The sequence below is a fragment of the Pristis pectinata genome, chromosome 3 (assembly GCF_009764475.1).
Source record: "Pristis pectinata isolate sPriPec2 chromosome 3, sPriPec2.1.pri, whole genome shotgun sequence".
NCBI classification, from domain to species: Eukaryota; Metazoa; Chordata; class Chondrichthyes; order Rhinopristiformes; family Pristidae; genus Pristis; species Pristis pectinata.
The window spans coordinates 82,037,671-82,065,569 of NC_067407.1; the positions used below are offsets into that span (position 1 = coordinate 82,037,671).

Below are 27,899 nucleotides of genomic sequence, written 5' to 3' on the forward strand. Positions count from 1 at the left end.
AAACCATTTCGTTAAGAAACACAATTTAATAATGGAGTCCACAAGAAAGCTAATATGTACGATTCTTTCTCAATATGTACTATTCTTAACTATTCTCTTCCTTTCATCTTAAAGCAAACCCTGGACCAAATCTTTTAACACTGAAGGATAAATGCATGTGGAAGCTCAGTAGAGAGTGACATTTTCTACGTTTTGCTGTGGTGTACAAAAAGTTAATCTCATGGCTAGTCTGTTCATTGTCTTAATCTGAATAAACCATTAAAGAACAAAATATCATTTTTTTTTAGAAAATAAGGTCTGACATTATGACATTAAACTCATTACATATTAGAGTACTGAAAATTTATGTAGTTCAGCCAACTGACAGAAAATGCATATTTAAAAAAAAAAGGACCACGGCAGACGGCATCTCCCTGACCCTATACTCATCTCTGGAACATCTGGACAGTAAAGATACCAACATTAGACTATTGTTTATTGACTACAGCTCCACCATCTATACTATAATTCTGAGCAAACTCATCTCCAAACTCCTAGACCTGGGACTCAACACCTCCCTTTGCAGCTGGATCTTTGACTACCTGACCAACAGACCACAATCAGTAAGGATAGGCAGCAACACCTCTGCCACGATTATCTTCAGCACTGGTGTCCCACAAGGCTGCTTCCTCAGCCTACTACTTTACTCCCTATATACTCATGACTGCATGGCCAGATTCTGTTCTAACTCCATCCACAAGGTTTCAGATGATACCCTGTAGTGGGCCAAATCTCATGTAGTGATGAGTTGGAGCACAGGAAGGAGATAGGAGCCTAGTAGCAATGGTGTCATGACAACAGTCTTTCCCTTAGTGTTGCAAAACAAGAGGGCTCATCATTGACTACAGGAAGGGAGGCAGTGCGCATGCTCCTGTTTATATCAACGGTGCTGAGGTCAAGAGGGTTGAGAGCTTCAAGTTCCTAGGAGTGAACATCACCAATAACCTGTCCTGGTCCAACCATGTAGATGCTCTGGCCAAGAAATCACATCAGTACCTCTACTTCCTCAAGGGGCTAAAGGAATTTGGCATGCCCCCTTTCAGCCTCATCAATTTTTATAGATGCACCATAGAAAATATCCTATCCGGATGCATCACAGCTTAGCAAAGACCCCACCCAGCCCGGACATTCTCTCTTCTAACCACTCCCATCAGGCAGAAGATACAAAACCCTGAAAGCACGTACCGCCAGGCTGAAGGACAGCTTCCATCCCGCTGTTGTAAGACTATTGAACGGTCCCCAAGTACGATAAGATGGATTCTTGACCTCACCATCTACTTCATTACGGTCTTGCACCTTATTGTCTACCTGCACTGCACTTTCTTTGTAACTGTAATACTTCATTCTTCATTATGTTACTGTTTTTCCCTTGTACTACCCAAATGCACTGATGTGATGAAATGATCTTTATGGATAGCATGCAAAACAAGTTTTTCCACTGTACTTCGGTACATGTGAAAATAATAAACCAATTTATTTACCAATTTTTAATGTAGTAGTATTCAGGATATGTTACATGACTATGGGCTTCTTCATTCTTTGTATCTAATCCAAATCAAGATCTACTCCAGGCAAGTAAATAGTTTGCCATAAAATGGAGATGGAGGGAAAATACTTAGCATACTGTTTCTTGAGAGCATATTTTAGCGATTATGAGATACAGGTATTGCAGCACTGGATCTAAAATTTGCAGTACCAAGTACTAATCTTAAAATGTTACCTTACTGGGTCATTATAATCGAATCTGTTGCATCTATAACAAGAAAATGCTCTGGCAAAATACCAATCTGTTGCATCTATAAGAAGAAAATGCTATGGCCTAAAGGATTCATTTTGCTCAGCAATCTACTGGAGAAGAAAGCTTTGAAAAATTTGAGTTTATCCAGTACTTGAAATTGCATGCCCTTTTGCTACCAGAGACCAAAATACCAATGGTTCATACAAGAGATTCTGCAGATGCTGGAATCTGGAGCAACACACACCAAATGCTGGAGGAATTCAGCAGGTCAAGCAGCACCTATGGAAGGAAATAAACAGTCAACGTTTTGGGTCGAGATTCTTCATCAGGACACATTCAGTCCAGATGAAGGGTCTCAACCTGAAACGTCGACTGTTTATTTCCCTCCACAGATGCTGCTTGACCTGCTGAGTTCCTCCAGCACTTTGTGTGTGCTGTACCAATGGTTCATCTTCACATTTCTCCATATAGGGAGCTTCATTCTTATCAAGTCTGCTGAAGAACATACCATAATGAGAAATGGGCAGGGGCATGCAAAGGTCTGTACATTTCTGGAGCAGAGAGTTGTGCACAGGAACACAAGAAACTGTAGAGGGTAGTGGACTCAGCCCAATACATAATGGGCACATCCCTCCCTACTATCAGTAGTATCTACAGGAGGCGCTGCCTCAAGAGGGCAACATCTATTATCAAAGATCCCCACCATCTTCTCACAGCTACTGTCAGGTAGGAGGTACAGAAGCCTGAAGTCCCACAGCACCAGATTCAAGAACAGCTGCTTCCCTTCTACCATTCAACTCTTGAATCAACCTGCCCGACTCTAATTACTACTACAGTACAGCAACACTATGACCACTTTGCACTACAATGGACTTTTTTTGTTCTAATTGTGTTCTTTCTTGCATCATTTTGTATAATTTATGTTTTTCTTGTGAATGGTGTGTATCTAATGCTATGTGCCTGTGATGCTGCTGCAAATAAGTTATCCACTGCACCTGTGCATACATGTACTTGTGCATATGACAATAAACTCGACCTTGACTTTGCAAAGAATCATTATGCAAACTTGGGTTAATTATGGCATATTCTTACTCAACTGCAGTTCACTACTTATGTGGCTTATGCAGAAAATTTCAAAGATTAACAAAGAGTAAATTCTTCAGTGCTGTCATTAACATGCTTCCAAATCAACAGGTCTTGGGCAAACTTTGCCTTTCCTGATTTCTTCGCAGTTTGCCGTGTGTGTGTGTGTGTGTGTGTGTGTGTGTGTGTGTGTGTGTGTGTGTGTGTGTGTGTGGAAATTTTGATGTCAACTCCATGTGCTATTTAGGCTTTGAAAACACCATTTTGAATCTCCAGGCTTTTAGATTATTCAAGCTCTGAGAACAATTTCTAGGATCTGCGAAAGAAATGAACAGAACACACAGAACATAAAAATGTACTAATATGCAGTGGAGGCTTTGGTTTTAACCCGCTGCGATAAAAGTTGATGCAGACTATTAAGCCAAATAATTTATACACATTCAGAAAGTAGAGAACATGATTTGTTACTGTAAACACAACACAGGAAACAAAAAAAAGCTTGACTTATTTTAGGTGGTGTAAAATTTGTTGCTGATGACTGGAAGCAAAAGATAAAGATATAGCCAAATACATTAAATGGTCTATTGTGAAAATCTGTTGAAGACAGATACATCTCCAATTATTTAACAAGTGCGACTTAAAAATCATAGATTCATTTCCAGTACAGCTTCGAACACAAAATAAAGAATTTGAAAAACAAGAAGTAAAAATGATCAGCATGTTTTTTTTTTCCATTGATCTTGGTTTCCATTTGATTTATCCCATTGCACATTTCCCCAAAATGATTATAGATCGAGGCAATGAGTTTAAAAGTTAGTACGTCATGATGCAGTTGTACAAAATATTGGTTAGACCACAGAGTATTATGTACAGTCCTGGTCACCATAGTACAAGGAGGATGTGATTGGTATTGGTATATTATTGCTACTTGTACTGAGGTACAGTGAAAAGCTTGTCTTACAAACCAATTGTACAGGTGCAGAAGAGATTCACCATATGTTTTCTGTAATTATATAGGCTGGGTTTATTCATAGGAGATGGAGAGATGACCTTTGAGGGTTACAAAATTATGAGAGGCACAGATAGATAATCAGAATCTTTTTTCCCAGGGCAAGGGAATCTAAAACTAGAAGAGACAGGTTTAAGGTGAGAGGGTATAAATATAAAGGAGATCTAAGGGTTAACTTTTTCTATACATCAAGCTTTTCTTCCTCTGTAACCCTCCAACGTTTGGGGCTCTTCCACTTTCTTCACTGGTGGTGTGGCTTCAGCTGTTCAGTTATAATCTGATTGTTTAACCTCTTTGCTCCCTTCTCATATGAACCCCAAACATTTTTTTTTGGTTTATTAAATCAAACAAGAAAAAATAATAAAGCCTCATTTGCTTATATCCTGATGTCAGCCAATGTATAATCATAGTTCCTTCAACAGTACTGTGTCTGTAATCGCAAGGCTTTCAAATACGACAATATAGTCTTTAATCTGTTTCATATTCATTTGAACTGTGAACCTAATATCAAAATCTTACATCCTTTATTGTCTGCAAAATAATACAAGGAGCTTCTGAAAATTCTTGTTATAATACTGACAGGTTATGTGATTGAAAAACAGCAAAGTGTCATCCACTTGCATCCATAGCTGAATCATTTCTATAAGATTATTTTGTCAATGACAGAAGTTTACCAAGTTGTATAGAATCAACAGCAGATTGACGGTTCAGCAAAAAAAAAGTGGTCAAGACCATCAACTGACCATAATCCTCTGCCAATGGGCTGATTTGGTGATGATACTTTGCAGCACGGCATCGTAGCGGTTAGTGTAACACTATTACAGCGCCAGCGATCAGGGTTCAATTCCCACCGCTGTCTGTTAGAAGTTTGTACATTCTCCCCGTGACTGCTTGGGTTTCCTCCGGGTGCTCCGGTTTCCTCCCACATTCCAAAGACATATGGGTTAGTAGGTTAACATGGGTGTATTGGGTGGCGCGGGCTCATTGGGTCCATGCTGTATAAGTAAGGTTTTAAGTTTTAAAATAATAAAATGGGTCCAGGTCTTGCTCACTGATGTGTGCCAAGTCTAAACCTTGCAAATTCCCACTCAATAATACGGAGGAGTATCTTCACTAGTTGGCTCACTATCACTTTCCCAAAGCCAATTAGTGACAGATGAGAAAACTGGTCTTGTCAACGATGCCTACATCCTGAGAAATGAATATTACAAAAAGATCTCCATTGCTGGTGCTTTAAGTTACAAGTAACCTCACAGCTCTAAGGTTATTAAAAGGAAAATTAACCAGCTTTGCTGAGGTTTAAGCACCATTTTCAGGATCTATACCAACACTCACTACGCTGAAATAGTTTTGACAAAGCTAGTGCGAAATGAGTAGACAAAATAAAACATGTTTTTGTTTTTTTAAAAAGAAAGAAACGTATGCAAACTAAAATGAAGATTCAGTTTGACTGCTTTGTTGGCCTAGGTCTTGCTCCAAATCCAGTGGCAGAGCAAACTGTCAGACAGTGTTCTAAATCTGTCAATGGCTGTGCCTTCCCATGTCATAGAATATATATGGGGGTCTCAGACGTTGCTGTTTAAACATCCGAACAGCAATTGTATTTGGTGTCACTGGCACTTACCAGTAAAGTTCGGCCTGCAATTGTTATTTTTTAAAATAGTATCAAAGGATCAAAGCTGCCTTGTTTTTCAAGAAATTTATTACTATTACCTTTGACACAGACAGAATCAATAGTAACAACATAACAGTTATGGAAAGAGAGAATTGAAAGTATATGGAATGATGAACTGCCACAGATGTATCACCTTTTCCTATGTCTTAAATAAAATCCAGATCCTGTTAGGTGGCTGTGTTAAATTACTAATGGCCACATGGCTATAACTGCAGGGAAGCTTGTTACATTTAATTACTTATGATATGAGTAAACATTGGGTGCAAATGAAAATTTTAATTTGAGTATGCGAATTTTTATAAATCTCCAATTAGCATTTAATCTAGTTTCATCCAATTACTTTCAAAATTCCTGCATATCTCAGAATTGTGCTACTTAGCCAATAATGTCTTTCCTTGTTTTATGTTAAATTGCATCACTTTAATTCTCTATATTAAATTTTACGTCACTTGTCTCCCCATTCTGCCAGATTACATTCTCTCGGTGCCTCTTTACTGTCTACTGCTACATCAAGTTTTATTCCATCAACAAATTGTGAAATTTTACCTCGTGCAATGATTCCTGGGAAACACCACTGTTCTATCTTCCTCATCTGAAAAGCAACTACTTACCACAACATCAACTCCATTTGTTATCCATATTGTCACCCTTCCTTTTCTTCCACGGGCCTCAATTTTGCTTACCAGCATTTATGTGGAATTTATGACCCTGCCTTTAAACCCATATGGATGACATCCACTGAATTTCCTTCATGAATCTACTCCATTACTTCATCAAAAATCTTCAATCAGATTAGTTAAATACGAGTTGCCTTTAACAAATCAATAGTGGCTCTCCCTTATTTAATGAAGACACAAGAGACTTGCAGATGCTGAAATCTGGAGCAACAAACTGCCTGCTGGAGGAACTCAGTGGGTCAGGCAGCATCAGTTTGGGGGGAGGAATTGTTGATGCAGGGTTAGGACCTGAAACATCGACAATTCCATTCTCCCTACAGATGCTGCTCGATCCAGAGAAATTCTCCAGCAAATTGTTTGCTGCTCCTTGATTTAATGATCATTTGTATAAACTTGAATTTTCTATTTTTTTTCCTGATTACTATTTCTTTACATTTTTCCATCAACATTATATTGACTGGCCAATTATAACCAGGTGAGAAAAAAGAGTGGTTAGGAAATCCATTTTTTAAAAAATAGCATATCCTATTAGAAACAGTGCTAAAAGCAGTATTCAAGCATGTTTTGAAAGTTAACTGGACAAATATAGTATGGTATGGGGAAAGAGAATAGGGTTAAGTTGTTAACTTTTTGAGAGCTGTTGCAGGTGCAATGTCTTCTGTAATGAAAAACTTCTGAGATATTCCAAAAGCAGAAGCTCTTGATTCCTTGCCAACCATGGTTTCATGCAGCAGTGTACTCAATAAAACTTAACTTTTACTTGTAAATTAATTGGGAGACTTTCTGCCAAAATAAAACTGCCTGGTGATTAAAATGAACCATACTTTATGCTAATACAGCAGCTTTCAGCAAATCAGAATGAAATTATACTTACTTCTGGTTTCTTTAAAATTTGAATGTAGAACATGCAATTTTTCATCGGATAAATGATGATTAAGACATCACCGAAATCTGTAGGAATGATTCCCCTGCGATAGTCCCTTGTGTGCTCTGACCAGATGATGTGAACTTCGTCATTTCCCAAGTGACGAAGCTGCAATGATAAATTGGCTCTCGATTAATTGTAGTCTAGTGATATTAGTACCTCATTACATGGTCAACATCCACAAATTTAATTAATTTACCTCAATGGCTGGAACTTTCAAAATAATAAAAGGTGAAAAACTTTTACAATCAATTTGTCTGAATTAATTAGTTTGATACACTTGGAAAGAATGCAACTGTAGAAGAATGCTTTTTGAAATTAATCATATTCTTCCTATTTGCAAACCATTGTAGCAATTCTTTAGTAAATTTACAGACACAAGCTCAGTACATATTATTGGACACGCAAGTATGAATACTCCAAGACAGCTTAAAATGTTTGGTGACAAACAAACCAGATTGTCTGATCTGGCAATTAATCAGTTAAAAGTAGGTAGCTATTGATGCATTTTCTGTCCAGAGAAACAGATTTCCTGAACACTGGGCTTTGAGGAGACAGCTAATTGGTTAGGACTGCTGAATCTATAAGTAATTTTGGCAAAAGTATCAGATACTTGTATTGACTGACAGTTCAATGCTTGGAGACCACCTGATAAGAGAACACCAACGCTGAAATCTTTTCACATTTTCTCAATTACGTTACTTGCTCTGAGTGTCCAGATTAACAGAAAGTCTCGTCTCTTGAAAACATTAAAAAAAAATCACACACACAGATCAAGAGCCATATCATTATTGGGGAATGTGCTAGGATGTTAAATTTGCTTTATTACTTTGTAACAGGTTCTGTTGTGATTCATTCATAGAGTGCTGCCTGCCTTTCACTTGTTAATTTAATTTTTTCAATAAATTTGATTTGCGGTGTAGCCTAAAATGTAACATGACAGTTACCCAGAAAGAATCGGTTGAAATGGAAGTAACACTGTGGCCACTATCATAGATTATTTTCTGTTTAAGGTCAAAATTATTTGGAGTGCACTCTATTAAAGGATTTAACACAACAGTCTAGCGGTGCCTGTATTTTATTTCTCTATTGCACTCATACAAACTATGAAAGATGTGTGATGATTTTTTAACTATATTAGATAAGTATGCAAGATCTGGTACTGACAGCATGGTTAGTTTCAGTAGCAAAAAACATCAAAGTAACATTGTCAATACAATGATTACATCATACAGGTACTTTAGCACTGATTTAAAGACATTCAATACATCATTCAACCAGGTTTTCTTCCCCTTATTTTTCTCGAAGTCACTCCATCAACAAATAAGGCTTTACATGCTGGGCTGAAGAACCATGAGCAGTAGCATTCTGATAGTGACTGACTTTCCATTATGTACCAGAATCCACTGGTGATTCAACTGTGGTTCGGATCACAGCCATTATCATTACAAAGATCTCATTTGTGCACTTCCAGCTCTTGAGTATTGAAAAATTATTAAGCATATTGCTCAATGTTCTCTCCTTTCAGTCCAGGGATGCTGTGAATTCTACTGTTGCTAAACATCTCCAATTGACAAGGAGTATTCAAATTTCTATTGTGTTCCCAATAATATGCTCTGAGTAAAAGTCTCTAAAATTACAAAAAAAGTCATGAAATAGAAAAAACACTATATGTCTATGCAAACTAATTTCAAAACACATTCTTAAGACATTTGTTTCATTAAGACTAGCTATTCAGACACCCAATTTCTTATTTTCAATAAAGAAAATAGATACAAAGTATATTGTCACCTTTTAGCCTCACATCATTCACCTTATACTGACCTTGCTCAAAAAAAAGTGATGATGCTCCTTTGTGAATAACATATAAAACAGACAGTGAATGGAAAGAAATATTTGATTCTGTTGACCAATGAAAACATCTGAATCCTTGGCTAATTAGACATGTGCCACAGAACTCATTTACTCATGTGAATCATTTTGCAAGCTGTTAGCCGGGTGGCTAGCACACCACTGATGACACTGGTCAAGGCACTGCACCCAGCAGCCTGACCTCCTCCGTGCTAATTGCATTAGAAAAGCCAGCTGCCTCAAGAATGGAGTCGTCAATTTGATTGAAAGTTCCTGTTGTCATGTAGGCATGGTGGCCCTGTTATTCAGTCATTCTAAAGCCTGACCACCCCCTTTGTTTGCACTACAGTGTGCTCTTCCTCAAAAATGGAGTTTTATTTGTAAATTAACCAAGAAACTTCCTGGAGGAATAGCACAGCCTGGAGATTGATAATGTGCGCCTTTCATTCGCCTCCACTCTTACTGTAACCCTGCCAATTTGTTTTCCTGCTCCAGTCCTGCCTCAGGCTAAAAAAGCGTTGTAAGACATAAGTGCAATTACAGTTCGTGGAGCCAAATGAATCGTACAAATCCAATAGCACAGCTCTGTCACAGCTTGCAACCTCTGTGCTGCTAAAAATCCAATCTAACAAAGCTAACTAATTTCCACTCTAAGAGCACAGGGTTCAGCATGGGGTTGGAGGCACACAACAAAAATGAGAGCTTACTACTTTTAAACATTTTTCAATAAGCTAAATCACCTCATTAGTTTTTGCTGCTCATTTTTTTAAAACCATTAACTATGATTTAGTGAGATAGAGTCAGAGGACTGCAGCATGCTGATGCACAAATTGATTTTCACTTTCGTGTATACTCTGATCAAAAGTTTACAATAATGATGCCAGATGTTGCAGTTCTATGGAACAATATGACCCACATTTTTATTAAAGCAATTTTCGTAGAACCTTTATTATATACTACTCATAAAGCTTTGAAAGCAATTACAATTATTCTGACTATTCTTGTATTCACAGAGTCTACTTCAATTGAAACTTGCTATAAAGGTACATATACTTCTGCTGGCCTTTGAAAATTTACTGACACATTACAACCTAAATATATAATTCATTGTCAAATTTAGTGTTTGATGGAGCAATTCGAGTCTGATGGTTACCATTATATATATATATCTGAGATCCTGACCAAAATATATCATATTTTTAAAATTCATTTTCACATACCCAGACTCTCAAATTACTTGCTTTCTTCCGGCACAATTACAGTGGAGCATCTAAAAAATCTTATGACTAATACTATCAAGGTAGAAATATACCTCCAATAATTCAAGAATCATGGAGAAAAGAAAATGAATTCCCTCAAAATGAGTAATTGCTGCCAAGATGTTTGTTCTACCTATTTGCTTCAATGGGATACAGAGCCAACAGAGGTGACATATGGTACACATGGATTTTCCACACTCAAAAGCTGGGATTTCAGTAGGTGTAGCTCTGTCTGAGCCGTTACAGGCAGGTGGGTTGTTGAAAGTAGGAAACACAATTTTCTGAGTGGGATAGGAGCAGGTGGCTTTTAAGAGAGGGACAGCCATTTTCCATTGGGAAGTGCAGACAAGCAAAGATTATTTTCACTGCAAAAGCAGAACATAAAGGGGAAAAAATTTTAATGATCACTTCACAACAGGTGAAACGGAAAAAGCTATCTATGCCATGGATACTGCCAATGTCACAGGTCTTGATGACACATGCAGTGAATAGATATAGAAATTTAGGCGAGAGACTGCTCAACACCTGCCTGAGTTCTGATTGTTTACAAAAGCTGTGGAGAGAGACATGTATTGTTGCAATTCTGAAGTTAGTTAAGGACCCTTGCTTTGCCACCTTAAACTTATGAGCACCTCACGTTGAATTGGCTTTCACTCATTTGAGAAAGTAACTCATCCCAAACAAGTAGCTCAGGAGCCAGGCAAATCATGGACCAGCCAGCTGTGGAATCTTACCTAGTACATCAAAAGTAGCTTAGAGGAAAAACCCAATCATCAGTATCACTCTGTTCAATCTCTTCATGGCCTATGATAATATCAGTCATTGAATGTTGCTTTGGATGATCCTTGACAGGATGAGAGACCATTAACTTATTGAGATTATGCAAACACTTGTGGAAAACAGCTGCTTCCACGTAGTACTTGATGGAAAATGCAGGTGCTGGTGCTTGCAATGCAATAGCTCACCCCAATGACCTGCATTGGAACCCATGTTCTAATACTTACACAAATGACCAACCAACACATCCAACCACTCCCAGCTTGACGAATATTAACAACCTGACAACGGCCCCCTGGTTACGGCCAGATCAAGCATACTATAATATGCCTCACCAAGTAGACTGACTATGCTGCTAATCAATTCAACCCAAACCCAAACAAATCACAGGTCAATCTCTTCCATCTGTGCAATCCTTATGCGAGCTGTAAGTTAACATCAGCTGGAGCAGTACCCATCTCAATCACTGCACAAACCTAGCTTAACCTTGGAGTCCACCCTGGACAATGCACACATACAAAAGCCACGTTGAGAAAATTTTTTAAAAAGTCCTAAACGACAACTGGAAGCTTTAAAGTTCAAAATGGGGCATACGCTCCCATGATTACAACCTCTGCATTTGCCTATGTTACTGCAGTATAGAGTCTAGGAATGCTCACCTCAACCAAGAGAAAAAACAACCCAGTGATGATGACAGCCACCAAATCAATGGCAATGGATCATTGGAAGGCCCGAAGCTGCCTCCATATCCACGATAAGTGCTAACTTGATGAAATGGAATTTCAGAATCAGGTTCATTATCACTGACATATGTTGTTTTGCGGCAGCAGTACAGTACAAGACATAAAAATTACTATACGTTATAAATAAATAAATTAGTGCAAAAGAGGAATAATGAGGTAGTTTTCATGGACAGTTCAGAAATCTGATGGCGGAGGGGAAGAAGCTGTTCCTAAAACATCGAGTGAGTCTTCTGGCTCATGTACCTCCTCCCCAATGGTAGTAATGTCCCAGATGGTGAGGGTTCTTAATGATGGATGCTGCCTTCTTGAGGCACTGCCTCTGGAAGATGTCCTCAATGGTAGGGAGGGTTGTGCCCATGATGGAGCTGGCTAAGTCTACAAACCTCTGCAGCCTCTTTCGATCCTGCACATTGGAGCTTCCATACTAGGCTGTGATTCAACCAGTCAAAATGCTCTCCACTGTACATCTGTAGAAATTTGCAAGAGTGACATACTAAATCTCCTCAAACTCTTAATGAAGTAGAGCCACTGGCGTGCCTTCTTCATGATTGCATCAATGTGTTTGGCCCAGGATAGATCCTCTGAGATGTTAACGCCCAGGAACTTAAAGCTGCTCACCCTTTCCACTGCTGACCCCTCAATGAGGACTGGTGGGTGTTCTCCCAACTTTGTTCTGTCCAATGCTCCTGGACAGGGGACTCATGGTTCAGGATCCTGCTGAGAGGCAAAAAGGCAACTACAAAATCATCAGCTTGTGCTGATAATTAATTGTATGCTTTCAAGTACTGTAATCCTAAACAATGGATTACAATACTTAAGAGCATATAATTAAGTATAATTAATTGTATGCTTCATTAATTGTATGTTTTTAAACTGGATTTTGTTTTGTGGAGTAAGTAACCTATAGAACCACACTTCCTTGAGGGAATTGTGGTTACATCAAGATTGGAAGTTAAATATTTACAAGTGTGAACTGCTTTCGAACTGTTTATATATGAGTTCAAAGTATGATTACAACATAGGTAAGAGAGGGACACAAACGGCATGTGTTGCATGAATCTTTAGTTAATACCACCTTCTTCTTTTCAAGATCACCAATACCACTCATTGAAAACCTACTTCTTTGCTTCAGTCCACTTCCAAACTTCATTTTCTAAGTCCACAAACATATTATCACCTTTCTCATCTGTGCCCAAGTTATTTGGTACTCTGCTTGAATTTCCCCACTTTGATTTCTGTCCATTCAACATCAAACTGATCCTAATCAAACAAATGACTGTGAAATTGCCCATGGTAGTGCTACTCTTCATCAATTTCTGTGCTACTTTAGATGTAGTTGACAATACCATTCTCCTTCAACCTCTCTCCTTCTCTATTAAGTTCAGCGGTGTTGCTCATCTGATTCCACTCTTATATTACCAATCATAATCTTTGATAACAGCTTATTTTCCAAGCTCTGAACCATTACTACCAAAATCTCTAACAACTCTATCCTTGCCATGGCATTGCTTCCATCACTACCTGAAATGACCTCTCCCCACCTCCATTCTTCATCTGCATGCTGCCCCTTGGTGACAAGATCTGCAGACATTGAAGACTAGCTGATGCTTATGGACTAGTTGTGCTAATTCTTTCTGAGCTGTAAATTCTGTATTAGCATACATACAGTATAAGAGCTGAAATCCAACTCTACTGCTGAAGCACTCATCTACTTCCCTTTACTACCTCTCTGCTCTCACGCTTTATGATCAACATCCTCCCTTGGATGGACAGCAATTTTCTGCAGCTAAACGTGGGCAGAAGTCAACACCACTAACTTCATTCCTCATGATAAACTTCAGTTGCCATTGATACAACCCAATTTTCTTGCCACTCTCATGACGACACAGACACCAGTTCACGTAATCCATTGAACCTCAAACATTCCAAACACATACCTATCCCATCACCACAAAAAACACACATATTAGGATTTGTGTAACTTCTTGGACCTCGATCTTCCATAGCTGATCTACTGTAAAACTCTTAGTCATGCTTTTGTCACATCCAGGTTCAATAGTTACAATGATTTCCAATCAACAGCTCAGCAAACTCTCTTTGCAGCATTTTAAAATTAGCGACTTAAAAATTGGTTATGTTCAGCAATATTCCCTCCCGTACATTAATGAGACTGAAATTGACGTTTAGTGATGCTGGTGGAATGACTGCACAAATCAGCATAACTTCCAACCTATGCTCCAACATTTAACTTCACAGTAATGTATCTGATATGGGTTGCAAACTATCATCAGGTGGAATAGTACCCATCTCATTCACAAACTGATACTATGTCACTGAAAGGTGACCAAAAGGGCCCTCATATTTGCAATTCAGAAAGCCAAGATACTATTACATGATCTTTAATAAACTCATTTGAATGGTGCAAAGCATCAGTAAAATGGTGAGTGGAATTTTGCACACAAAAATTGAATGGAATAATGGATATTTCATTGCATTGTTTGAAAAACAAACGATTTTGAATTATGTTAAGCCAAACTATCCTGAATGAACAACTCAATGACATTTCTTTCAGACTTTTACAGTGAGCTCATTTTATAACAGAAAAATGTTCATTCAGAAATCCTAATTGCTCAGCTCTATCTCTGGGAAGAACTAACAGAATAGACAAACCTGGCCATTAGCCCCAAAGATATTACTGCATCTAGCCAAAGGAAAGATGAAAATTTTACCTGATCTTATGTGTGCTTCATTTATAAAATGTTTCAAGCACAATTACAGAGGTGAAGTGATATACTTCCTATCCAAAATGAAGGTTTGTGTAAATGGGAAAATGATACAATGATCCAAAGAGCCTCAGGCATTGCATGACATTTTTTTCCTAAGTCTTCAAGATAGTTTGGTCAATTACTTCAAAGATTTTGAATTGAAGGTGGCTCAGATTACATATTTGGTTGGCCTATTAAATGCCAGGGCAGGTTGCTTGACACTACCATTGATTAGACAAAGCAGCTTCTGGCTAGGAACAAATGATACATGTTTAAAAGAGGAAATACTTGAATTGACAGGGTGTGTAATGAGAGAGGTATTCAAACATGATTGCTCTCCTTTGATTTATATCTTTGGTTAATCTCTTTTTCTAACCATCAACACGCAAAATCGAACTACAGATCTGTTCTGACTTAAACTCACATTTCAGAGTCGATATGTTCATGCACAACTGAATACTAATCAACTTCCAAGAAAATAGTGAGAAACAAAGCACGTCAAGTCTCATTGATTTATGTGCCTGATTTTATTTTGTGCAACACAAGCTCATTTTTGTTGGTAGAATACCTTTGGCCTTATTAGAATTACTAATACATTTTCATCTGACAAATAACCAAATTTTGTTCAACATGCAAAACTATTAAATGCATTAATAGATTGACTTTCTTTTTTATATATAACAAAAAAATATGCAAACCAAGCATTCTGAAATGTAACCTAAAATAAAGTACAAAAATGCCCACATTGTATTCAACCAATATTGACTTTTTGTTATTCTGAAGCATCATATTCTGTTTTCTATTCGAAGCCACTCAATAACTTGTCCAATACAGAAAGCACGTAATTCCTCCATGATACAAGGGAATATGAAGTAGCAGACACTATTGAACTAAAATTGAGCAATTAAGTGATCTCGTACTATGAAATAGATTATGTTAGAAGAAACATTTTGTTTTAAATAAAATTTACTTCAGGTTGTTGATGTAATAACAAATTGTAAAAGGTGATACTAGAAATTAGAAAATGTGTTTAATGTTTTAGCAGAGTCATGGCTTACATTTGGCTGATTTAAATAGTGTTGACCAAATCCAAAGTTTCCAGTTAATAATAAAATGTGGATACTGGATATCTGAAATTAAAAACAGGAAATACCAGAAATATCAACAAGTCAGGAAGCATCTGTGGAGAAAGAAAGTTAACACTTTAGGTCAATGACCTTTCCTCAGAATGCTCCATTTTTCTCCACAGATGCCTGATCTGTTTGTACTTCCAACATTTCTTCTTTTTATTATCCAATAAAACAAGTTGGTCCATCAAATAGCAAGGCAAGCCAACAGGGAAATATCCAACTTTATGAGGCAGAACTTCTGATGAATTCCACTGTTGATCTGCTGTCATGTATGCCATAACAGGGCAAATCCAAAGAGAAGACTTTAGTGTAGCTTTCTGCTCAACCAAGTGCTAACTGTGGGGCTTTTTTGTCCATTTGGACTCCTCATGGTTAACCTGGTGCATCTATAGCAGGTCCATTAAAATCAATGGGACAAAGTGATTGCCAGGAAAATAAGTAAACACTTTTATCTGATTTAATGAAGCTAGTTTAGATATTGCAATTATTTTAAGAGTTTAACTTTTAAAATGCTGATAACATCTTTTTTTTAAACAATTTTAATTCATGGCAGGGTCCAAAGCAATTCTGAATGTTTATGAAGGGTGAAGTATTTCACAAACGTTCAACTTAAATGGCAAGCTTAACAAATGATCTGGGGCCTCACCTCTACCAATGGTGTTCTTCTCACTGCAACCAGCCATTTGTGTCAGGCAAGGCCCTGTGCTTCACTGACTTACTGGGAACCAGCCCTCCAGTGAAAGATTCCAATCAGGACCAAGCAAAGAATGAGTGACTGGTGATTTCAGGGAAGTGGAGTATGTACATCTATACTTAACATGACAACAGGGCACAAGGTTATTACTACATATATTTCTGCAAATGCAGGGAAAGTCATCACAGCAGTTAATAGTCAATCATAACTTAATCTGACTTGGAATGCTGTGACTCCAGTATGCACTGTCCTCACTACAATGAACAAGCCAGCTGCATACTGGGCGATTGCTTTGTGAATCTGTCAGAGTGGAAGCTAAACCTCAAGTTGCTGGTCATTTGCTACCTTATTTCTCCATTGCCCTAACTACTCTACTCTTGGCCTTCTATACTATTGCAATGCAATCCCAAGGAGCAGCATTTCACCTTTCCATTCACGACTTTGGAGATTCTAGTTGTAACAGGGAGTAAATAACAAGATTTTAAATGCCACTCTGATTTTTTCCTTTGATAGCAGCTGCTTTTTATATGGTTCTTCCATCAGTGTACAGCCAGCCAACCCATGCCCATTTCTGCCTGGGTCTACCTGGTTTACCATGATACATTCATTCCCTGATCCACACAAGTCTTCTTCAGCAGATTTTTAAAAAAATGTTCACCTCCTCCTGTTACTCTGCAATAAGCATTTACATGCCACATGCTACTCATCCCAACAAGTAAAAGCAGACATTTTTGGTCCCCTCAAACCTCTTCCCATACTACCTCAACTAGTTCTAACAATATTAACCTTTATTTCATTATTTGTTTACCTGACCTTCTCTGAAATAAATCTAAACTGTTTGCCCCAACCATTCTGCTTGGAAATGAGTTCCGCACTCTCACCACTTTCAAGGCAAGGATCTTTATTCCAGAATTTCCCAGTTGGATTTCTCAGTTATCATCACATAATCATAGCTTCCATTTTTGCTGCTCACACAAATGGAAGCACCCTGCTTAAGGACCTCTATTAGGTCACCATTTAACATTCATTTCAAAAGAAATCTAGACCTTTCACCTCTTCATGATCAGTATAAACACATCTTTCTTGGAATATTCTTGTAAATATTTATCATACCTGTTCCCTTTACAGGGGGCTGATTATACTGCTCCTGGAATACTATGTACTGCTTTGGTCTCTATATTTCAGGAATGATATACATGCATTGGAGACAATCAGAGAGGATTCACTTAGTTGATCTTTTTTACCATTTTTATATGTCAACTAGAAATGAACTCCTCCAAATAAAATTTGTTAAAAGTTTAATACAAAAATCACTATTTTCGTTTTCTATCTTTTCAGAAATTAATTTGCTTTGGCTATAGCTTTATTGACCTCCAATGCAACTTATAGGGATCTGTGTATTGTACTCTCATATATCCATGTTCCATTGCATATTTTTAAGATTCATTTTTGACATCTGGGCATCATTAGCAAGGCCAGCATTTATTGCCCATCCCTAATTACCCTTGAGTACTGGTGGAGAAGGGAGATGGCCAGTATAAAGAGGACACCTCCCCTCATCTATCTGCTTCTCATTTTTTCCCCTCTTTGACTGCCTCCATCTATCACTCCTGATGCAACCTGCCCGTCATTTCCCCTCTCCTCAGTCTCACCACTCCACTCCTCCTCCTTATAGTGGACATCTCCCTCCTCTATTCTCACTCCTGATGCAGGGTTTTGACCTGAAACATTGATACTTCCTGCCCCCTACAGATGCTGCACGACCTACTGAGTTCTTCCAGCAGATTATCTGTTGCTCTGCATCAAATAATGTTCCACCTCACCAATAATATTTTACTCTTAATTTGGCTGGAATTTCATTTAGAAAATGGCTGGAAATTCTTTCTGGAAGATGTGATACTTATTGAGCTATCCTATATATAAAAAAATTTCAGCAAAGATGCACAATATTTAATAATATACATCACCAGGGATGGAATGCCCTCTGAATATACTTGCATCGAAAAGATATATAGAATTTTAATGTTCAGGCTTGCTACTGTTCTTCAAAATAACATTTCAAAAGCCTTTTTTAATAAGTATCTAAATCACATCATATTACTACTAAAGAGCAACGTTCTCAGAACTATGTTGTAGAACTTGATGGCTGACATTTGTGGGTTCTCTGAATTCAATACTTTCCAGTTCAAGTGTAAATGAACTAACATTTCCCAGCACTGGAACCCCTTTCTCTTGTTAATTCCTAAACAAGGACGTTGAACCATTTAAAAAAAAAGTAATTACAATTGTCAAATTATTGAGAGCTCTTTGGAAAACAATAGCCGTCAGGAAATTTTTCTTTGGTTCTAGCACATTACCTTTTTTGTTATTGAATCATCAGAATCCGATGGCATTCTTGTTGAAACATGGAAAATGACTTCCACTGTAGAGGTAGCATAGTAAGGTGCAGTTTGGCCCGTACTTCCATTGCGTTGCAGGCCACCCATGAAACCACAATGTGTAGACAGGTCAATCTACAGAACAATAAATGAATCAATGACAAATGCTCTCTTACATTATACTAATAAATAGTGAAAATTTGAAGAAAGATTTCCCAGATAAACACAACTTTTATTCTGAATATTTATTGTTGACAGTCTTTGAATTGTTTCATGGGATAAGATTTTCCTTCTAAGTGGCAAAGAAAAGTCTCCTCATTTAGTCCAGTAACTGGAGCTCTTTCCATCACATAACTTTTAATTCTTTACAATTAATCTTTGTATTCAATCATAATACCGGTTCCATTTTGGCAAGGATTTATTCCCATTCCAATCTGTGCAGTAAAAGAATCTTTGAACAAACTTTCTAAGAGAAAGTTCAAATATAGTACCTGTGAAGACTCTACATGTCCAGAGTGTTGCAGCAATATCTATGTTAGTAAGTAAACATGGTAAAATTTTGTACTATGCTGATGGGCAGCAGAGTGGCATTGCAGGTAGTGCAGCTACCTCACAGCTCCAGTAATCTGGGTTCAATTCTGATATCTGGTACTGTGTGGAATTTGCACACCTCCCTGATTGCAAGGGATTCCCAAGATGCTCTGGTTACCCCGCACATTCCAAAGATGTGCTGGTTGACAGGTTAATGGTACGTGTGAGAGAATGGGTTTACCTTAAGGTGGACCTGCACCAGTCAGGTCACCAATGCCCAGCCTGGGAGGTGTTCACCCAGATCCCCTCCAAGTTACAAAGAAGCAGGCTGCTTATGTGGCCAACAGATGCACAACTGAACATGATGGAAGTGGCATGCATCGCACATTGTTAGACTTTACTACACATGTTTGGGGTTCTCTTTGTTTGCACATCAGATGGACAGAAAACCCAGAATGAACATTTGCATGAACTAATTTCCAAATATGTTTTATCAAAAATGTGCCACTATTGAATTCAATTTCTAGGCTTTAATAGTTTCGAGTCCCTGATTTGAAGCAGGAGAGAGCCAAGGTGTATGTGTTTTTTAAAGCCGTTGTTCAACTATATCACCTATTTCATCCCACCTCGCACCACCCTGCCACCTCCCTCCCCACCCCCTGCCAACTTGGGACCTACTAATGAGTCATCAATGAAATTGGTTAAGTCCAGACAGAGAAGATACAACAAGCATTTTATACCATGGTGTAGCTATAGTCTTGCTTCTAAGCAATAAGATTATTCCAACATACCCAAGAAACATTTCTGGACAGTGAAGTCATAAAATAGATGACTTGAGTTATATACTTGATGGACTTCAATGTATCAAACAGAAACATTGTTGAAAACATTTCTATGTTATTTTGAGTAGTCAACCTATTTATACCAAATCTATTATATTATTAAGTCACAAATTTCAAGATTTGCTGAAGTAACAGAAACCAAATAAATATTGTTATTAAGATTATCCTACAAATTCTAAGAAGAAACACACTATACCTCCCAGCCTAGTCCAGAGACAAAATTTTCATAGGCTTGGCTTCCTCCAGTATTTGAGAGAATTGAGCACTTGTCTTCCTGTCCTTCCATGATGTAAAACACTGCAATCTTATGAGTTTCCCGACTTGAAGAGAACAAAACGTAAATTTACATTGGTTTAGGCATTCCAAATATCTCACAAGCGATTATATAAATCATGACAAACACCACATTCTTCTAACTCATTAGTTTCTATCTGATGAGAAACAAAAGTTCAAAATTATTGTGTTCACATTATGTTTGTGCACCAATGAATATTCTGACAATTTACAAAGGATTTAGTTGACAAACCATAGTTGTTAACTTGATTCTCATTCTACAGGATAGCTACATTATACTATAACTGAAAGAATGCTGATGCAAAAAAATAGAAAAGTACAAGCACCGTAAATTCAACTTTTATTTCCTAAATCTCATGGGGTAAAAGAAATTTAATTCAAAATTTTTATTGTAGTGAAAGTGAAATACAATGTTAGGAGTTTTCTAAAGCTTCATGGTAATATCCAGAACATTTCTATCATCCTAGTCTTTAGAAGAACTTTTAGAATTTATGCATTTAGTTGAAATGCTATTCATATACATCACGGACGTGTATTATTAGTATATTAGTAAAAAGAATTACAAGAATATTAGTAACTCATTAACTCATGAAATAATTCCAAAATAATTTGGCAGTTTTCTGGAAGTTGCAGATACATAAACAACTTTTTGAGATAGAAATGCTCATGATTTTAGCTGTTGAGACTCTAGTGGCTACTATGCATTGGAATGACATCTTACCAGTCTCAGGAAATTTATTTTTTAAATTTGCTTACATAGTCCAGTGACCAAACCAATCCATGCAAAGATGTCAAAATAATAACCAGTCTTGGATAATGAAGATTGGCTACATGACAGCTTTCAAGCCAAGTAGATCAGTTCTGAAGAATGTAAGACGATTGATGTAGAAATGCTACATTTTATTTGATGTTCATCATTCGCTTCCGAGAATGATCCCATGGGGGTTAATTACCTTAAATGCTCACTCAAATGGTTATTGTTCACTTTGACTCCTAGCCATGACTACCAGCAAATGTTGCAACCAAGGAAGATCCCAATGAAACCCAACCCAACCTCCACTTATTTCTAATCAGAGCACTTATGGCCATGGTTGCTAAATAAGGATCAGGAGCCAGAAGTCCTCTCAAAATTTAGCCTACTCTTCCACCCAAATACAGGATGATGAGGCTGATTCTAAGGATTAAAACCTTCCCTCTTGGTAGGAGCAGTGTCATCAGGATAACCAAATTAAAACATTGCCTTTTCACCACTAAGGTCTTACGATTAGATGAAAATTGTCAGATTCACGTATCAACAATAAAGCTATAATTGGGGGGCATTTTTTATTCTAAAAATAGGCTAGAATAGCGATAAAAATCCATGGTGCAAAAGCTATTTCTTCAAGTGGATTCAGGTATATTTTTGCAGTTATTGTTTGGTGCATCAACAAGTATTGAAAGATTGCCTGAGCTGTTTTAGAACAAACCACATTATAATTAGTTTGAATACAAGGACTGAAGGGGAAAAAGTGAGCACAAACACACATGAATGAAAAAAGGCAAACAATAAAGAAATCTAAATGGTAATGGATGGAAAAGTTGGCAAAAAAGATGACCCGTCAAAAATGACTGCCACCCTGGCCATTCTCTTTTGTTACTCCTACCTTCTGGGGGAAGATACAGGAGTTTGAAAGTCCAGATATCCAGACTGAAGAACAGCTTCTTCCCAACTGCTATCAGATTTCTGAACTGATCACCTTTTTCATATCTCCTTCTGAGTGGTGCTGCCACATTCTCATACTCTTAATTCTAACTCTCTCAGTTATTCTTTTATTGTCACTTCAGCATTTCTTTTTGCACTGCTTCAAAGTGCACTACAATCTTTGCACCATTCTGCTGTTTTGCACTCATTGTTGTCTCTTATTACCATGTGTTCTGTTTACTCTGAGCTTCTTGCTAACAAGAAATTCCATTGCTTCCTGGTGTATATGACAACATACTGATCTAATCTTTATACAAGTACGGGGTATTAAGACAACAGACGTGACACCAAGAGACGGCAGACTTAGAATTGCACTGAAAGAAGGGAGCGAATGACAAAGACTAAATAGCACTTCGCCATAATTTTCGGAGGCAGATATTACAATGATCAAATCCACAGGAAAATAAAATAGTGGAGATGATCAAAATCAAATTACTGATGTTATTCAAAGTAAACAAATCTTAGAAACTGATTATATGTAATAATCTAACCTGCATTTGCTGAACTCACCCTGATCATCAGTTAGTACTTAGCTAAAATTTACCATTTGGCTATACCACATAAAAATACACATTATTATTGGAATCAAAATCAATCATGATTTACAGAAATGTGTGATAGATATAATGATAAAACTGAAATATAAACCCTAATATCTTATGATATTTCCACATCAAGAAAAGCGTCACAATTGCCAGGAGTTTCAGATGGAACTGCACAAGTGCCACTAAGTTTGGGATTTCCACAGGAGCAAGATATCCTGAGTTTGTTGGTCTTCTTTGCCCAATATTTTCTCAACTGTGCTTCAACATTGGAATAAAGGATTGTAGTATGCATGCTTGCACGAATTACCAAGTACTTAAGCTGGGAAATCTATCTGCTGAACCTGGGAGTAGAACTGGCACAGGAACTAAGGTCCATCCATTTCAATGGAGAGACAAGGTTAATATTAGATAGTATTTTTTAAGTTATTATCCAATTAAAATGTTTTAATTGCTTAATAGCATTTTTGGGTTGACACGCTTTTTTCCTTATTTCAAACAATTTTTTAAAAGTAGTTTTTGAAAGTTTTTAAGATATTGACAAAAGGCCATAAATTTAGGGTAAGAGGTTTAGTGGGTTTGTGGAGAAGAACTTTCACCCAGAGGGTGGTTAGAGTCTGGAATGCATTGCCTGAGAAGATGGTAGAGGCAGGAACTCCTACAACATTTAAGTAGCATCCAGGTGACACTTGAATTACCAAGGCATAGAAGGCTACAGACCAAGTGCTGGTAAATGGGATTAGTATGGATGGTACTTGATGGTTGGCATGCACATGATGGGCTAAAGAGCCTGTTTCTGTGCTGAGCAACTCTATGACTTGATTAGGAAAATTCCAAAATATTCAATTTCTTTAACTACACACAAGAAATGCTGGAGGAACTCAGCAGGTCAAGCAGCATCTATGGAGGAAATGAACAGTCGACATTTCCCTCCATAGATGCTGCCTGACCTGCTGAGTTCCCCCAGCACCTCTCGTGTGTTGCTACAGATTTCCAGCACCTGCAGTTTTTCTTGTGTCTCAACTTCTTTATCTGCTGGCTAAGTCAGAGAGTACAAATTCACAATATACCCATCAATTATGATTATATACTTACCATTGCCTTGAATCCAAATTTTTTAGTTCCCTTAGTAGCTTTGAGTTTTTCTTCAGAAGATGGAAACTACTCCTTAAAATAAAAAACACATTTAACCAAGAATTGAATGAGAAATAGCAATTTTCTCCAACATGCACTAATACATCATTTAGAAAATGACATTGACAATTCAAAATTCATGTCAAAATGTGAAAGCATAAGATGTGAAAGACATTTGCTTGAACTTCCAAATCTTTACAATAAGAATTCAGAAAACATAATCAGTACTTACTTTCGCACTGTAAATAAAAAAAACTCTGGGAGGCTATTTCATTTGACTCGGTAGGACCAAAAATGGAAGAGGCTGAGAGATTTAAGAAAGGAATTCCAGTGCTTATGGCCAAGGCATGGCCACCAATGGTAGAGTCAACAAAATTGGAGTTGCTCAAAAAGGGAAGAACTGGATAACGGCAGGGACCTCAAAGATTCATAGGGCCAGTGAAGGTTACAGAGCTAGTGACGAATAAGGCTATTGAGAAAATTGAAAATAAGGATGAAATTTTTAAAATCAAGGTGTTGCAGAATCAGGAGTTAGTATAGATTAGAGCTGCTTAGTTGTGATGGGTGAACTTAGTGGAAGAGAGGACAGATGCAGCCATAGTACTTTCCTTGGCTGGAGATCTAAAGCCAGAGGGGAGTTTCAAAATAAGGAGTTGAACATTCAGGACTGAGATGAGAAGTAGTGAATCCTTTGATTTCTCTACTCTGGAGGGGAGTGGCGCTTTGCCACTATGCATATTCAAGACATAGAGTGATAAATTTTTGGATATCAAGAGAACCATGAGTGGAAGATAGGTGGTCATCAGATCCTCAGTGAAGAGGGTTGTTTGGAGCCAAAGATTCTGATAGCTTCAGCTACAAACGAGCAGAGTAAAGAACAGTGTCGAGTGATGTTACAGTCGTAGATACAGGCCCTGCAGCATTGGAGATGGTTTGAACTTTCCAACACATGCCAAGGGCAAATATAACCCCAAGGTTGTGATTGGTCCAGTTCAGTCTCAGAATATTGCAAGACTAACAGAATCAGTGGCTAGCACATAGAGCTAATGACAGGCATGTGTCAATGACTTTGGACTTTCCAATATTTCATTAAATGAAAGTTCTGTTCATCTCATGCTGCACATTAGACAAATAATATGACTTGCAAATACTAAGACGTGATTAGCTCCTCAGCTCAGGGTTACTTAGGGATGGAAAATAAATGCAGGTATTACCAAAGTCTGCATCCTGTGAACAAATAAAAAAATCCAAAACAGTTGGGGAGGGAGGCGTGAAAGAACGGAGGAGTTGATACAAAAGTTGGAGAGGTGGAGCTGAATGTCATTAACCTACCACCTACCTGTAGAACCTGGCTTTGTGCTGTTGCACGTTGCCTCCAAGGGACTATGTAGGAGTGAAATCTTTGGAAGGACTTCAGAGATAATATTGTTCAAGCAGAAAAAAAAGAAACCATTGGAAGTGATACACTGGCTATAAATGAATAGATAAAAATGCAACTCTCACCCAGCTAGCAAATGCACTTGAAGGCTTCAAACAGGTCAGAAAAAAAGAGGGATATTTTACCATAGTCACATAGTCACAAAATGTACTTTGTGACTTGACAAGGACCATTTGATAGGACACACATCTCTACTGATGAAGTGGTAACTCATCTGTAGGAATTCATCTTGTTTTCCTGTATCCATCTCCACTTGACTGATTTGATTGCATGTTCAGTCAAGGTGAAGATTTGGGGACCTGTTTAAAATCCAAGTCCAGCTAATTTGATGAGATATTAGTTTGGAACATGCAGAGTTTCACATTGCCATACAAGAGATTAAAGAATAGATAATTTAGGCAAGGCTTGGACAATGTTTGAACCTTCCAGCCCAAAACCTAATAAATGATTATGTTGGTTATGTATTGCAACTGTATAGCTATTGGTAATAGTTATCATTGTGTACATAGTTCCAATGAAAACTGTTGAACCCCACCAACATGCAATTAATTTGGAACCATTGGAAGTGATCCTAACAATCAGACCTTCATCCTCTCTCAATACATCAGTATCCAAGACTTCTGGTGAATTGTTATATCATTTTCTGCTTCAAATCTGTGAACAACAATCAATTGGTCACAAATGGTGTCATTAGCACTGGTCTTTCACAATACAACGTTCAAGAAGTCAATAAAAACAGAAGGGAAAATGGATTTTAATGTTTTGTTTTTCATCTTTGTACTTGTTTAATCTCTACAACTGTTGCTTGTTCTGAAACTCTTGGACCAAAGTTCTCAGCTTCTAAGCCTGCGGGTTTCCAACTACTTATTATAAACAGGTAAAAAGCCACGTGCTAATGAGCACGTAAGTAAGATTCAGTTTTGACATCAGTTAATTACAAAATTGTAATTTAAGGCTTGATGAAAATCTGAACGATAATATTGACCAAGCACACAAGAAAACAATTTTAAAAATACCTAATGGTATCACTAAGAATTAAAAGACATTTTTTGTTGAAAGATCTTGTTTAATAGTATTATAAACTTGCAGCACAGATTTTATAAATCAGCATTAGCTTATTATTCAACAAATATCCAATTCAAACATTACTCATACCATGACATTTAAATTGATTAACAACTAATAACAATTGAAATTTTTGGTGAGCCCAAATACCTGATTGTTTCCAAAGGGAAAAATTGCAAAATCAACATTAATTAAACAATTATAAAACAATGAAACACTACATTTATTGTCCAAGTGAGACAATACCAGTCATCATAAAATGGAAGCAGAGATTGTATTTGTGCTGCGATATATTTTTCCAATTTTCTTCAAGATATTGTCAGGTTGCAGAGAATATGAGCATTCTATGCAGAGGACAATTCTAACTGGTCACTGGACAGCAATCATGAACAGAAACCTTGGCTGACGTTCTGTCCTCCGCACAGAGCAATTGAAGCATTATTACTCTGGCACTGGTAGATATTAGTTACTTCTGTCAGCCTGTATGGCTCAGTTAATCCAACAAGTTATCATAGCACTTGTAAACATATGCCCTGCTTGACAGATTCATATTAATTTCAAGCATGTCTGAAATGTAACTGCTTGCAGTAATCTGAAGAATTTTGTTTGTTGCATAGATTATAATTTGGCTTAAAATAATGTATTAATTAAATTATAAAACTATCTTTTTCACCTGTTACTTGATGCTGAATTAAGTGACTCATACTGATGAAATTAATGTTTATTTATCAGTTTTAAGTGTTTACAACATTTGACTCTGGCACTTCCATATTGCCAAGAGCGATTAATAACAGCTTGCAATTTCCTCCAATGAAATATTGGGAAGACCGAAGCCTTTTTCCCACCCCCAGGCCCTGCTGCAAACGCCATTCCCTAATTACTGACTACAATCCTCTCCTTAGTAACCATCTGAAACAAAGAGAATTTTAGTAGCTTAATATTATTCTTAACCTCGAGGTGACAGATCCATGCTATCCATAAGTCTGCCTAATTCTACCCTGTAACATTGTCTAACTCTGCTTTTGCCTCTGTTTGTTTACTATTAAAACCCTCATCGACGTCTTTGTCATCTCTAGAATTTATTTAGTCTTCCTGGCTGATCTCACTTGTAACCTTCACATCATCCAAAGTTCTGCTGCCTACCCCAACTCACACCGAGCGCTATTCACTGATCATGCCTGACCTATAAGAGCTCTGGAGCAATATCCTGATTTTAAAACTTTCACCTTGTTTTTCAAATCTCTCCATTGTCTCCCTTCTCTATCCTGGTAATCTACTCCAGCTCTACAATCCTTATAAATATTTGCACTATCCAAAAATACTGGCATTTAGAATACTCTGAAACTTAACTCAACAGCAGTCCTGCCTTTGGCTGTCAAAGCCTTAAATTCTGGAATTCCCTCCCCAAATCTTTCTTCTCAACATGTACTCTTGCACCAACTTTCAATATGTTTTTGTTTGATAATGCTCCTGTTAAGTGCCTTGGGGTGTTTTGCTACTCTAGGAGGTGCCATATGAATTGTTTGATGTTATCACCTGCATCTACTTGCATCCAGCACTGGAACGTGA

The 27,899-nt window shown here is 37.5% G+C and overlaps 1 protein-coding gene across 1 annotated transcript in view; it reads right to left on the reverse strand.

Annotated features, from left to right (window-relative positions):
- Positions 1-27,899, reverse strand: part of ralgapa2 (Ral GTPase activating protein catalytic subunit alpha 2) — a 355,144-nt gene that overhangs the window by 114,868 nt on the left and 212,377 nt on the right. Inside the window, exons 35-38 of the mRNA XM_052010999.1 lie at positions 23,789-23,860; positions 20,313-20,436; positions 18,723-18,878; positions 7,096-7,254 (exon numbers count right to left, since the gene is read on the reverse strand). Of these exons, the coding sequence (XP_051866959.1) occupies positions 7,096-7,254; positions 18,723-18,878; positions 20,313-20,436; positions 23,789-23,860 (511 nt within the window). The remainder of the gene's footprint in view (positions 1-7,095; positions 7,255-18,722; positions 18,879-20,312; positions 20,437-23,788; positions 23,861-27,899) is intronic.